Source organism: Epinephelus fuscoguttatus, linkage group LG22 (genome assembly GCF_011397635.1).
Source record: "Epinephelus fuscoguttatus linkage group LG22, E.fuscoguttatus.final_Chr_v1".
NCBI lineage: Eukaryota > Metazoa > Chordata > Actinopteri > Perciformes > Serranidae > Epinephelus > Epinephelus fuscoguttatus.
Window position 1 is genome coordinate 34,946,864 of NC_064773.1, and position 16,097 is coordinate 34,962,960.

A 16,097-nucleotide genomic window follows, 5' to 3' on the forward strand; every position below is an offset into this window, starting at 1 on the left:
ATAAGATGAAGCAAAACATAAAATATACATAATTGATTAACTGTGAAATAGACAATAGGGAAAAAAAACAATAACATTGTTTTACCAGCTACTGTATAACGCTGTCTCTTGCTGCATTTGAGAGTGAGGCTTTGGTCGAGAGCAATAAACACAAACAGTGAACCACACTAGCTTCAAATGGCCATATGTGATGCTGTTAGCCATGTTTTTGCAAAAAAACAACAAAAAACAACTTGTGACTCAAGGTCCACTAGCTTTTTACAGAACTGTTAATCTCACCCCATCAGCACATGGAGAACTTCAACACAACTGAGCATACTACTCTGCTGATGAACAACATGAGATGGTCATTAAATCTCTGGATAAAGCTAGTCCGGGAATATAGAATTTTTATGCCTCCGTGCCAGCGATAACCATGGCCAGAGGCATCATGTTTTCCGGTTGTCCATTCGTACGTCCCATTCTCGTAAATGCAATATCTCAAGAACGTCTTGAGGAATTTTCTCCAAATTTGGCCCAAGTGTCATTGTGACCTTGTCTGTCTCATTCTTGTGGATATGATTTCTCAAGAATGCCATTAGGGATTTTTTTTTTAAACAAATTTGGGACAAACTTTCCCTTGGAATCAAGGATGAACTGATGAGATTTTGGTGGTAAAATGTCAAAAGTCAAGATCACTATGACTTTTCATTCATCTCAGTCTTCTGAATGTGATCAGCTCAGTCAAGGATGAACTGATAAGACTTTATTGGTAAAAAGGTCACTGTGACCTTGCGTCAGTCTCCGTCTCATTTCGTGATATCTCAACAAGACCTTGAGGGAATTTCCTCAAATTTGACACAAACATCTAGCCTGGTGTTGCCAGACCCAATTTGCAAAACGAGAATGGGTCTGGACACGGACTGTACATTTCCTCTATTCCCGAGGGGCGGTATCAACGGCTTTTCACTCAAGATGCCCCTTCACACAATTGCAGGGCTTAAGGTACTCCGGCATGGTGCTGGATTTCCGGCTTGACGGACATTTCTAATATTTTTTTCTTTTTTTTTTCTTTGTGGCATAAGTAAGCATTTAATGAATCATCTTCTGATTTTCAGCGAAGCACATGGGTAGTTCCACCAATAGTATAGTGTTATCAAACTCAGCTGGCCAATAAGAGCTGACTGGGGAGGGTCTAAAAACAGCATGCACACGCACACACACACACACACACACACACACACACACACACACAGGGTTTCAACACACACTACTTCCAAGCACATGTTTAGGTGTCAGTTACAGCCTGATATCCAAATGAATGTGGGTAAATGTGCGACAGAAATGGACAATTGAACTGTGTTTGAATGATTAGCTTGTGTTGGCTTGATCGCCAGCTATCTGACACTGAGAGAAAACAGCATGCCGTGTGCATTTTGTGCAACATGTGGATGCGGTAGTCGACCGGTAGAGTAGAGAGAGAGAGAGCTAAGTAGCGTTGAAGTAGAGTAGAGCAGGGCAGAGAGATGGAGGTGGGCATGGCTCGAGGAGGAGGGCGCTGAGGGCAAACCATTTAATACATGGTGCAAGAAGCTGAACGAGCCAGGTGCAGCATTTTGCGTCATTGTAATACAACTGGTGCTGGGTGTAATACAGTAAAGAATCAGCAAAACTGAGGTAAGTGTGGGTCAGTCGGTTATATGCACAGCAACCATCTTTGACAAAATTATAGACGGACCTCTTCCGAGGACGATTGACAAAGATTGCCGCTATGCAAAAGATGTACCAACTAGCGGAGAATCAACAATAGCCACTGGGGTTTCACTGAGCCCCATCTTTTTCCCGATCAATGGAGCCAGTTTGTAAATTAAACTTTTACCAAACCCCGTAGGAAGGATGGCAAACACATCCTTTTTTTTATAATAAAAGCTTTCAGTGCAGCCGTTTGCTCTGCTTTTAAAGAAAATATACATTCCAGTTCGTTCAAAATTAGTAGCCATGTTGGTTGTTTACGAAATGCATTCATTCTGCTCATTGTCCCTCCTGTTCTGATGACGTGATTTCAAATAACCCGCCCAAAAGTAATAAACGGCTGTGATTGGCCCGGGAAGCCAAAACCGATGTCAGAATTCGCGTTTATGATTCCATGGCCAGACTGATATGCGGAGCGAAATAGAATATGAGCTCGCAAGATCAGGATGGTTTCACCAGGCTAAAAAAACATCCACTTGGACTCAAGAATGAGCTGATTAGAATTTGGTGGTCGAAGGTCAAAGATCAAGGTCAGTGTGACCTCTCAAAACAAAGCTCAGATTTTACAACCGCACGGACGCTGCTCCGCGCACCAGTGTCACACAAAAGCCTGCTCGGCATGTATTTTTCACATCGCAGGGATTTTTCACGGACATTTTTACAGGAAACTACAACGCAGAAGTGAGCTCGACTATGGAAGCCCGAATGACTGCAGACATTCCTTGCGGAGTCCGCTCCGCTTATAGTATGCCTGAGTCTGTGAGCACCATAACAGGATATAATGATGAAGTGATGACATTTTATATCCCAAAAGTCAACGGTCAACTTCATTTTGACATTATAACGTTCTGCTGGGCAAAAGATGTAAACTGCAGGTGCAACTTGATGGGTTTGATGAAAACAACTACGAAGCAGTAATTCTACTTTTTTGTTATTGTTGTTGTTGTTGTTGTTGTTGTTGTTGTTGTTTTTTTTGTCAAAATCTCCAAGGTCAAGAGACATGACAATTTATTCTGAATGTTGTTTTTTCTTCTTACTACTTTTCACCAAATAAATATGTTATTCATTAATCCTCCACCAAGGAACATGCTATGACCCTTCCAGAGCTACCTCCCAAAACTAAAGGGGGGTAGTGCTCCATCTTCAAAACAGGTTTTCCTTATAGTAGTCCTTCAAACCTGTATTATCAGCTCCTCTTTGGTGGCTGTGAAGTCCAAATAAAGCAAGGCCTTAGCAAGGCTGGTCACCATCTGTTCGACCTCCTGCCCTCAGGCAGGTGCTACAGGTCATTAAAAACTCGGACCACCAGACTCATGAACAGTTTCTTTCCCATTCATACTCTCAATCACCATACAAAATGAATAGAGGTTGCAGATGTGTCGTCATAAATGACGTGTTCCCTGCGGTCAACGCAAAGCATTGCGGGACCTCGCGTATACAAAGAGCAGAGGTGCCAGATGTGATTGAATCGAGTGAGAAGACGATTGAATTGAGTCTAGACTGCTGACTAACAAAATGCCGACTAGCTGCTGCATTGTCAACTGCCATAGCCGTTCTCATGATCGCAATGGGGAGGAAAAACAGCTCAAGCTGTGTATAGAAAGAGGGCGAGGAGCTCACAACAATAACAACAACCCCCACCGCCAACCACTGATGACACTGGTCCTGAGACTGAGTTGGATAATGCAGCACTTTTGTCCCCAGGTAAATAGTAAAAGGATACATGATTTGTGTTGCCCCTTGTGTAATTTGCATGCCAATGTAATTGTCTCAAAATACTTCTATACAGCTATCAGTAACAATAGTGAGTTGTGATAGTTACATTCCTGTACATCAGGTAACTACAGAGAGATTTACACCTTATTCTTCTTATTGTTATTACCATCAGACTACACTGCACCTGTGTCTGAGACTCACACCACCAGCCCCAGACAAAACCTGTCCAGAGATAGAGATGGAAGCGGCGGATGGACAACAGGAGTGCAGCATGTGTCGCCTCAGACAAGAAGAATTAATCTGTTGTGTTCTCTGGTTTTCACTATTTTTGTAAAGTTTTAACTTTTGTCACACAAAATGCATCTTACCATTTTATACAAATAAAATACACGCAGACTGAATGAAATTCTGTCTCTTTATTCGTAAAAAGGAAGAAATACATCAAAACAGTATTCTTTGGTTGCAAAACCAACAATTGCAGCAACACAGCAACAACAGTGATCAACAAAAACAGTGAGTAAAGAACAACAAAATGCTCAGTACTTAAATGGTAAAATATATAAAGACATTTAAATAAAATATCAATAAAATATAAAGGTGTACTGTGCAAATTGCTCAACAAAAACAATAACAGTATAAAAGAGATGCTGAAATCTGCAATGGTGGAAATGGATTAAAAAAAAAAACACAGAAACCCACTCACACTCAGGTAGTTCAACTTTCCCGTGTGCATGTGTCACATAGCCATGGCTCTTCTCAGGTCGGTGCACTGCTGAGTCCCACACAGGTACATGGGCTGCAGGCATCAGATTTGTGCTGCTGTCTTGTACTGCTTTCCAATGCAGCTGCCTCCGAACAGGGTCTGTGTAAAGGTGGCAGAATTCCCCCATTACAGAACAGAGTCCAGACTTGTGTGCATGCATAACATCTGTGAAGGGTTTTAAGTCAGCAAGTGTGTGCCGAGGTAAGCATGTGCCACTTGTGCGGCTCCGAATCCTGAATGCTGTGCTGGTTTCTCCGTTGATGGACTGATCAAGTGCCTTTTTCCGGGCGGAGCTAGTCGTGTAGTCAATCATGTGGCCGGGCACTCCTTGCACTTTTGTCACATTGGAGGGCATCGTGCAGTAGGCCTCTACGTCACTTTGCCACGCAAACATACAGCTGTGTCAATCTTGTAGAGGAGGGCTGCAACATGCACTCATTTCTCTGCAACCCCAGCCATACAATTGCAGTGTGCGCAGTCCACTTCCCCACCTGACCTAAGAATGACCCATGGCTGTTGGGGCTTCCTGGCTGAGCCGCATAGAGTGATTCACCTAAGACATTAAAAGCATATTAATGGCTGGTAGAGAAAAACAAAACACTACCTTTTACAAATAGAGTAAAACACATTGAGCTATTTGATGCATGCAAACAAACGGGTACAAAGTAGTTGGGAGTGGGGGTGGGGATGGAGGGTTAAGGTGAGGGTGAGTTTCCCTGCATACAACATTGATTTGCCCACTGTATAACAAATTTTACTTTGGCTTGAAGTGCTTGTTTTATAGTTACTTCGTAAAATTTTCTTCACAGTGACTTGCAGTCCTAAACTGTGGGCAGTTCGGTTTTAAAAGTAGCAATCCTTCATCCATGTAACAGTCACCATTACAACAGCAACAACAACAACAACAACAACAGCATTTGACCGGAAAGCACATTTAGTTAAAGCAGTAATCTAGTCAATCTAGCCCTTGTCCGCCATCTTGCCTGCAGCTGGGTACTCTTGGTGGACTGGGCAATTTGCTGACTCCGGCACTTCCTATTTTTTATAGCTACTTTTTTTTTAATATTTTATGTAATGTGGTTTTTGCAATGAAGGGGCAACTAGGAGTGGCACTCCAAAATTTTGATGTATCCTGCACAATACAATGCCAATATAGGCTTTCTAATTTCTTTAATTGATAAGCTGTTGTGTTTAATGTCCTTCATGAAATCCCCCTCAGGTGTACCTCTAACCTACACCTACCTATGCCTTTACCATCAAAATTAGCATGTGTATGCAGGTTTTTCAAACACGGTTAAACATGCTAAAAATAAGTGATAAACTCTTTTACCATTGCCAGTAGACCAGAGCTGTGTACGTGTCTCTGCAGCAGATGAGTATGTCTTTCTGTTTATATGTTGTTCGGGTTTTTTCTGTTTTAATGCGTTCACCCAGATGTTGTGTTTCCATCAATGCTGATCAGAATTGGAGCCGAAAAATTCCTGTGTCTACTGCAGAGTCATATACCTGGGGGTGTTAATGCCGATTCTAACCTTTTCCATCACATTAAAAATTCAGTTGTTACTGGGTGTCAGTGTTTTTTTTTGTGCAGTAGAAAAGGGGCTTTAGCCTTCTTAATTTGTGCTCAATGCTAATTATTTCCTGACTGATAAATATACTTTGAAAAGCAGGAAAAAAGATCCCTCCCTGCTGCCTGTTCCCATCCTCAGCCCACCCTGCCCATTACCTCCATCACCAAGGTGATGCTGAAGGGAGTTACACTCTGCCATGCTACTAATTTGAAATGCTGTGATAAATTCCATTGTTGTAAATCATATTTTTATGTAAGGGTAACTTTTATAATTGATAATGTCCTAAGAAGAATGAGCAGAATGAATTCCCCCGGCACAGAAATCAGGCACATCTGTTCCAGAGCACAGTTTATCCTCTGGGAACCAACACATAATATCCAATGGCCTGTACTCGTGTGTGTGTGTGTGTCTATGTCTGTGTGTGTGTGTGTGTGTGTGTGTGTGTGTGTGTGTGTGTGTGTGTGTGTGTGCATGTGCGTGTGTGTCTGTGTGTGGCTGCAGGCTTCTAAGCATATTATGACACAAGTCAGAAAAGGCCAAGCTCTTTTTTTCCTCTTCTCTCTAACAGACACACATATCCAAACGAGCAAAGAGATGTGGGGCTCAGCTGTTGGACCATGGTTTCTGGAAGGCTTTGTACTTGGGCTGAGGCTTGGAGTGGATTGCTTTTGAATTAAATGTGGCTCCTATCCAAATTCCTGGTTCTCTGTGCCTCAGCCAGCCACCTGCCTGATAACACTCTCCATCTCTCCATCTCTCTCGCACTCTCTCTCTCTCTCTCTCTGTCTCTCTCTCTCTGGGAAGGAGGGCAAACAATTTCAGCTGTAGACAAATAACACATTTCAGTTTTCTTGATCATAAGGTACTGTTGGTGTGAATATGATCCATGGAAAGGACAAAGAAGCTGAAAGGAATACTTTACCCGCAAAATGAGCATTTGTAAATGAGTCATGCTGTGTTACTTTGAATCTGTGAGGAAAACCTTTTTTCTTTCATGTCTCAACAGAACACAATGAAATTATGAATTTATTGATTGATTGAGAACCACGTTAAACAGCAGAAAATTGTATCAAAACATCTGCTTACAAACTCTCACACAACTTGTACAGTGGAATCCAAGTCTCATTTATCCAATCATATATTCAGTACTTCACAAACTTCTCACCTAAACCTGTTAAAACTGAACTCAAACTTGTCTCTGTTCTCCTCAAAGCTAGACTCCAGTGCTCCATGTGTTTGGAAAGTACTAAGCGCATGACTGGATAAATGAGTCTTGGATTATAATACAGCAAAAACAAAAGTAGAAATGTCAGAGAAATTTCATGATTTTTCTTAAAACATTTACATAGCTGAAGTGGCCTTGTTAATGTCTGGGTAAAAAAAAAAAAGTGATTTGTTTTTAAACAAATTATACATATTAGAAAATACATGTAAAAAGACTGGGAACTGTGTAGTACTTAATTGTGGATTTACAAAGTTAAACTGTTTTTGACCTTTTCTGTGTTCAGGATTTTTTGTGTGAGTCTAAAGCCGGATTGCACGTGCACCTCAACAGAGCACTAAGGCATTCTCCGTTGCAGTATTCACGCAAAGACGGGGCGGTAGAGAAAAAATACTATAGGAGGTAGTAGAAGCAGGCAAAAAACAGTAGAAGTAGAAGCAAGTGGAAAACAATGTAAACAGCAATGATGGTGACACGAAAAGTATGAATTGCAGAAGAGGAGGAATTGTTATGTTTATGGCTTTTGACCAGATGAAAGCATTGCAAAAGAAGATGGTCTGTCCGTCCCTTACATGTAGCGAGATATCTGACTGGGGAACACAGCCAGCTTGTGAAGCCAATGCGGGCTGTAGATGAAGAGATGCACTTCAGCTAGTCTTCCCTCAAATTCATCCATTTTGAACTGAGTGACACTAGTGCGGCTTGCAAAAAGTTTCAAAATCCTGGAGATGCGCGACCTCGCAAAGCGCCAGCATGCGCGGCTGTCGCCAGGTGCGCGATTACGTCATTTATGGCGTTCGAACCTCGCGCACTCGCGACTGCGTCGAGCCTAAACTATGCTTAAGCCTGCTTGACAACACCTTGGAGCCACTTTTAACATAGCCCCTTCTCTGTGTAAAACTATTCTACTACTGACATTAAAATGCAGAGTATCAGTGTTGTTTTTTCTGCTCACAGTTTGAGGCCATGAGTTTGCTACATCCCACAAGCTCTCTGAGCTGTTTTAGGTAAAGAAATACATGAATAAACATCTTGTTAAATGCCACAATCATATAAACACAAGCTAAAGAGCCGTCAGTAATGTAATGTAATGTACTTTTAAGTCTTTCTCGCTGAATCAGCAACCAGGCCTGCTGGCAGTTAGTGTTCATTGCTGTGGGTGTGTGCTTTGTGTTAACGTTACCTGCGGTTACCTGCTGAACAAGAGGCTACAGACATGCAGGGCTCTTATTACTGGTATGGAGGGTGTGTGTGCTTTGATTGTGTGTGCTGCTGGCTTGGCTGCTAACGAGTCTGTTGGCATGCAGGGGCTCGTTCTTCTGCTCGGAGGTCGTGTATGTTACTGTGATACTGGGTTAGCTGCTAAGGAGAGTCTGTCGCTGTGATGCGGCCCATTCTTTGGCTCGATGTGTTTTTATTCACCCCTCTCCCTCATAATTCACAGTGAAACCAAAGTGGCTTCTATTTCTGTTCTGGTAATGGTGTTACTAACTATCTTGTAATGAGCTAGTTTAGTGTAGCTGCATCTTAGTGTGTCTCATTGGAGTATAATGTTCTGGTTTTGGGTTGGGAGGGGCAGAATGCATGTTGCCGGTTCCGTCCTGCGGGTTGCCTTGTTGAGTGCAGTATCACTAAGAACATTATATTAAACACAGTTCAAGCTGCATATTTTATTTTCCAAATGTAACAGGATAGGTAACGAAAGTGAAAGTGTCATACTGGATGGTTCAATAGGAATGTGTGTATTGTTACACCCCTATTATCCATACATGCTGGCCCTTGTGCTCTCTTATTACAAAGCCTTGCACTGATAAGTTGTTGTTTAGCCTAAATTCTCTTCATCACTCCACATTATATAATAAAAAAAAACTGCATGGCATCCCAACAGTAGCTTATGCTTTCAACAAATGTTGGTTTATTTTGTTGCTCATTGAATGTGTCAAGAATTGGAACAAGGATGCAGTAAGACCTGGTTCAGTGAGCAGAAACACAGTCACAGTTGTTGTAATTTAAATCTATGGATCTCTCAGTAAAGATAGAGATATATATCAGTTTGTGCCATCCAGTGGGAGACAGCTAGCCTGGTTCCAGATCTCTGAATTGCTGCCCACACCCTGTGATTTGTTCAGTGATTTAAATAGGTCTAATGATGCAGTTAATGATGGCTGCTTCTCTGGTAGGAAAACCAACTTATCAGAGTTTTTTAGGCAGACCTATGAAGTATAACATCCTTTCCATAGCTAGGTAGCTCTGAACTACATCAATGAAAACTGGCGTACAAAAAACTGTTTGAGTGAGACTGACAGTTGTACAGGTTGTTGTACGTTGGGTTTATAGATAACTATTGTATTTTAAGCAAAATGACCAGTTTAATAGAAATCAGCACTCCCATCACTGGTTCCTTCCATTGCGTTTTCTAGCACACTTAGAGCCATACACACTGGTTACCTGAGCTTGTTCTGCTAACCCCATTTGTGAATTACTGTGAATGGCTGGTTTATTGGAAATGTCTGAGAGTGAGCAGAAACAACAGAGATCATGGCAACAGTGTGGCTGTCACTGCTGCATGAATCATCACGGTGGTGTCCAAGTACTTGTTCAAGGCGCTCACGATTTGTCAGACAAAATCACACATATTGACAGGGTTACATCAATTTCATATCAGCCCAAAACAGGATTCACTCGCAACGCAAGTCAATATTTCTTCCTCTAATCCACAGACAGTTTCAAAGCATGTGGGTGGAAAAACAATGCAGGGTTAAAAACAGAATAGAAATGTTTAACACGTAGCAGGAGTGCTATGTGCTTCTTTGAAACAGGTGTTGCTGACAGATCTGTCAAGCTGTCAACATTTCTATTAACAGGATGCAAATAAAACTTGGATGTCGCCTGGGTCAACAAGGTCCGCGTCAGGTGTTGGGAAACAGGGCAACCTGATGAGAAATGAGCTACTGGAACAAGACATAGGTGGACTAGAGCAGAGAATATGGAACTGTTGGAAGGCTACTATACAAGTAACCCCAGCAAGAGGGCTACATACAGAGGATGTGGGATATATGGATGCTTTGAAACCCAACAGCTATGCTGACAAAGAAACAACTCCTAGCCCAGTGTTCCAGCATCCACAAACAGCAACTGCTTTTGCAACTAGAGATTGATGAGATACAACAAACATGTGTCAGCAAGGGGGAGCCAGGACGACAGGTCAAAGTGGGTTGTCATCGTCATTATCCCACACTCCAAGATTGGGTACCAAGCCCTACAGATTCCCTTACAGCAAGAGCAATGACTTGAGATTAGTGATGTCATGAGAACCGATAATCACAATACCTTTCGATTCCATGATGAAGAAAACCCAGCGATACTCTTTTTAAAAAAAAAAAAAAAAAAAAAAACCCGAAGAAATGATACCAGCGTAAGAATCGGTGCTATGACTCTTCCGGAACTGATGGGGGCAGTATAAGCCATATAACGTTACAGTCCATGCCTTCATTCAGAGCGAGGGGGTGACGAGGAAGAGGAGAGAGCGGCTGTCTGCTAAAGCCCACATTCAGAACCAGTCACGGCTGTACTTTAGGCCAGAAAATAGATCTGCTAGCAATATATGCAGTTTTAAACACCACTTTCTGTTTATTAATTGCTTTTAACTCGTTCCAAATTGCTTCTGAACTGTCCGTGCTCCGTGTGGAGCTTTGTCCAGACATCTCCCTCTCTCCACCAGCCCCTCCCATGGACGAGAGTCCGGTGGTCTCCTATGAGCCCAGCCTTCGAGAAATGCAACACTCCGTTAAATGTCATTCAGTTAATCAAAAAATATCCCAATTAAAATCAGTAGCATAATAAGCAGATATGTTCCATGTTATTTTGTTTAATTTCAACAACACAGAACAGCTTGAACAAGCTGCGTGTGAGCTAACGATCAGGGATTTCACTCTCAGCAGTACGTGACTGCGCATGTGCGTCTACTTCCGAAACACAGTGGTTGGGGTGCGTTTGATTTATTGTAATGAAACATTTGATTTTTCCACAACTGGACCATGGACGTCAAAAAACGCCGTTTGCACCGGGACAGGACAAACAATAAATGAAACCAATGGAATTCCACACATTCTTGTGGTTGGCTCAAATGCTGTCAGCGTGATTTAAATAGTAAATATTTAAATAGTTTATGGAGTTTATTGCAGATGTTGATCAATGTTTTTTACAGTGGAAAATAGGTAAAGAGGAAAAGAGAAAAAGAAAAAATAAGTAATGTCAGTCTGTTGATAGAAATGTTATCTTATATGCAAATATTTAATAAAGTATTTCTTGTTTAAGTACATGGGATTTTAGGAATTTTTTTTACCGTGGTATGGACTTTGGTATTGAGAATTATGTAAATTCACCAACTACTGAATTTTTGGTATCGTGACATCCCTACTAGAGATTGAGAATAATGAATAATGAATAATGAATCCCAGCACTCCTGAAGCGGATTACCAAGGCTAAGTGACAAAGTACCCTCTGAAAGTCTGCTAGATGATTTGAATGCAGTACTACATACTATCCCCACTAGGACTATAACTGAGACTACAAGAAAGCTTACGACTCAATGCCACACACGGATACTGGAATGCTTGGAAATGTACAACATGGACAGGACACTAAGAGCCTTCATCAAGAACTCAATGGGGCTGTGGAAAATGACTCTGGGGGCAAACTCAAAGCCAATTGCACAAATTACCATCAAGTGCGGCATATACCAAGGTAATGCACTGTCCCCGTTTCTGTTCTGCATAGGCCTGAACCCCTCAGCCAACTCATCACAAAGAGTGGCTGCAGATATCGGTTCCGAGATGGAGCAACCATCAGTCACCTGCTCTGCATGGATGACATCAAGCTGTTTGCTGTTTGAAGTTTAAATATATGGAACGAAAGTTTGAGTGTATAGAATAGACCTGGAATGTTTAGAATGAAGGTTTGAATGAGTGGTATGACAGTCAGAATATAAGGTATGAAACTTGAATATAAGAATGGAAGTTTAAATATATGCAATAAAAGTATGAATGTATGGAATACACCTTGAACACTGAAAATGTGGAATGACAGTTGGAATATATTGAATGGAACTACAGAATATTGAATGGATTGTGATGTCATCAAGGAGCTGGCACCATCTTGTGTTTTCGATGGAATTAATTCGAATAAACGTTAATGCAAGTGTAACAGTATGAGCGAGTCAGCACAAAATCTCATATCAGCAATCCTGTGTAATAAAGAGAATTAACACCTTGTTGAATACATATATGGGCCAAAATAATACTGGTTTTTGATAGGGATGGGTATCGTTAATATTTATTAATGCTACAACTTTTATCAGTGCACCTTATTGGTTTAGTACTTAATTTAAGTTTTCTTGGTCTTCCAGACCTCAACTTGACCTCAGCAGTTCACGTTAACTGCCATTTCTTAATTACATTACAAACTGAGAAAACAGTTACCAAAAAACGCTTTGCTCTCCATAAATAGCCTTCTCCTGCTTTGTGGGCACCAGTTATTTTAGTTTTCAGAGTGCTAGGCAGCTGTTTCAGGAGTCAGAGTTTTTATAAAGCTTTGAAATTTGCATCACCTAAACTAATTCTAAAATATTGAAAAGCATGTTTCATCTTTAACTTCATGCCTTTTGGAGATCAGGTCATCTACTACTTACTCAGCTACTCACAGTAAACAAAATTTTGCATACCACTGTGTCCTTACACTGTCCACTATCCATAAATAAAGTTTCTTTTACTGGCTTGTTAACCTAATCCAATTAAATATGAAAATTTAAAGGAGTTGGAAAACAGAATTTTCATTTCTCTCTTTTGTGTGTGTGTGTGTGTGTGTGTGTGTGTGTGTGTGTGTGTGTGTTTGCTTGCTTGCACACCCTCTAGACTATCTGTCACAAGGTGTGGATCTTAGTGGCATTGAGGTAATTGAGGACGATTTGCTGCTGATCAGCAGAGCCAGGCTTGAGGTGGAGAACCAGGCCAAGAGACTGCTGGAGCAGGGCATGGAGATTCAGGTACATACACATTGTGCTTGGCGACGTGGCTAAAAATATTATCATATTATTATATTTTATATTACTCAATATCAATAATTATCACATTGCAATTGTTTTAAATCTACCTCAGATTTGTGAAATGTTGTGCTGTTTGGCAAGTTTGTCATCCCCTGACCATAATAGTTAAAACCACAATGCACCATCTGGTTTCTTCAACTTTGATTCAAGAGCAAAAATCAGCCTGTAAACATGAAATAATTATCTGACATTAATTGCATCAAAGTAATGTCAATTAATAAAACAACAAATAGACAAAGAAATCTTAATTCTGGTGAGCAGTACGTCAGAATCTTTGTACAGACAGTCAAAAACTTTGACCAAGTGTTTTAGCCAACAATGTTTACAAAAAATCTCCACTGTGGTCAGTATTTTCTGGACAGGTTTGAGACCCACAGTATAATTTCTGCTGTGATGATGCTGTGAAGTAAATTGGGGTCATTTCTTGCCAATGAAAATCTACCTGAAGTGACTCAGACAGAAATCATAGAAATGTATTAAGATTGTATTCCATAATCCTGCACAGGTCAAGTTTTTAAACATACGCCCACCCATATCTGTAAAGCTTCGTACCACAACCAACCCATTACCCATCATTATGTCTAACACAAAGCTGCACCCACCTGCACTCATTAACAAAAGGGACGTGACCTGACCCACACCTGTGATTAAACACACACAGGCTACAGTCACTCACATTAAGCTGGGTGATCTGTTCTTGAATTACAAATTTAGCAGAGGAAAAGTCTCTTTCATTGGCTGCACTCAATTCTGGAATGGCGAAAACATTCGCTTTAAAGTTTAATGTCCTCCACGTCGGTGATGAATGTGAAGACTGGGTCAAAGGTTTGACTTGTGTCATTGACTTTAGAAATAAAAAAAATATATTTTTGTTCCAACCTGCTGCCCGCATGTGTTCATTTTTACTGTGCCTGTACTAGGGATGGGTATCATGGATACTCTTTTTCAATTCGGTACTTTATCTGTACTCTTATCGGTTCTTTTTCATTTCTGAATAATTGCTTTTTAGAAAATATATTAATTTAAAAAGAATAAATTCAGAACAGAATTATTGAATATTTTAAATAAAACAAGTTGTTGTTTCTAGAGCAGCAACAGTAATTTCCTGTCCTCTGTCCTGCTCCCTCTCTGCTGATGTGATTCACTGCATGCAGGTAACATTAGCGCTGGAAGAGAGAGAAGGGGCTGTTTGTCTCAGCCAGCAGCTAAGTTTGAAAGTATCTGCCCAATTTTAAGATAAGCATCAAACTAAGTCCGTCTGCAATACAGACAGCTGTCATTTTAGCTTATTAGTCAACATCTCGCTATGAGCCGAACTAGTGTGCTGTCCAGTGCTTAATTTGTAAAGTGGGAGGTCCTGGAATGCAGAGGGGCGTGGTTCCGGCGGTTCAAAGGGGGGGCGGAAGTAACGGAACACAAAAAAGTAGGGGTGTAGGGGGCATATTGCATATATGCCCTATATATGCAATATAGGGCATATATGCAATATATGCATATATGCCCTATATATTGCACTGCCTAGGTCCTAGCTTTTCCGACTAAATAAACCTAAACAATACTGTGTGCCCAACAGAGCAATATTTATTTTCATTTCAGAACATTGAAATGTTCTGAACATCTGACAGTTCTTGTAGTGCATCATACATGAGTCCTAAATTGTTTACAAAAGCATGGGATGAAAGGCGCTTTGCCAGGCCATTGTGGCTTTCCCGAGTTGTGCTGTCGCACGCAGAATACTCTGCAGTTTGCGTAAAATGTCTGTGGAGGGCAGGATCATTTCTCCACACAGCTTCGATTGTTCTTAGACTAAACACCCGACCAATTTTACACAACTGAATGTCCAAACCGTCAGCACATTCGTTGAGCTCCACCCAGTTTTTATTTGATGTGCTGTATAGTGCGTAAAGTTTATCCATGAGGATTTCGAAATGATTAATAACCCCATTTCTTTCATCACATCACCAACTGCAAGTTCAAGCCGATGCACGGACCAGTGCCATACCATGATGTTTGGGAAGCGGGTTTGGAGTCGAATTGCCACCCCACTCTTGCGTCTGAGCATCACAGACGTGCTGTCACATGTGAGACCGATGAACGTTTTTGAGAGGAAGGCCTCGTTTAAGTTGGTGTGATCTACAGCATCCAACAGTTTGCGGACAATGCCTTCAGCGCTCATCATCTGACTCTACAAGATCAAAGAATATGTTCTCAGGCTATTCCATCTCAGGTAACTGCAGTCTTAAATACACAATTAATGCACTCTTTTTATTTAAGCCTGTGGCCTCATCCAGCATGAGTCCGATTTTTGCAGCACAAGTAACAATCCTCTCAAGTAACCATGTTAGAGTGGAGAATCCTCCCCATATCCACACCATTCATTTCCTGGCAGTCTATTTCATGCTCAAATCCGTAAGCTGGCCTGTGGCACTTGGCTTCCTTGTAAGCAGTACGAAAAATTCTGGCAGTCGTTTGCACGTGGTCGGATTGGTTATTAGGGACCTCGGCTGAAGGTCGAGGACCCTATTGTTTTTGGTGCGTTTATTATTATTCTTTCTTTCATCCGCCGCCACTTTAAACTGGAATTTGACCCCCTGAACATGCTCCAAAACTCACCAAAATTGGCACGCATGTCAGGACTGGCGAAAAATTTTATAACATGAAAAAATTAATCTGAAAAGTGCCAAAATGGGCTCTCTAGCGCCACCTATCAGTCTAGACCACTAAAATGGCCGCTGCAGCCAGCAGGAACGTCGTAGGAAGATCAAACCAAAACAGCCGTGTTTGTCTCATCAAGACCTACAAATCACGCACTCGCACCTTTGACCTAAATCCAACAGGAAGTGAGCTATTTCCTTTCAAAGTAAGATTTTTCCTAAAAAAAAGAAATTCCTTTAAAAAACATCTCCTCCTACACCGTTTATCATATCGGCTTCAAACTCGCACAGATTATTGTTCAACGTGTCCTTATCAATTATTGTGCGTAACTTTTTC

General features: G+C 41.2%; 1 protein-coding gene across 2 annotated transcripts in view; it reads left to right on the forward strand.

The window, feature by feature from the left end:
* cog5 (component of oligomeric golgi complex 5) overlaps positions 1 to 16,097 on the forward strand; it is a 188,102-nt gene that overhangs the window by 66,920 nt on the left and 105,085 nt on the right. For both annotated transcript variants that reach the window (XM_049567067.1, XM_049567068.1), the window contains one exon: positions 12,916 to 13,046. In XM_049567067.1, coding sequence (XP_049423024.1) covers positions 12,916 to 13,046 — 131 coding nt within the window. The remainder of the gene's footprint in view (positions 1 to 12,915; positions 13,047 to 16,097) is intronic.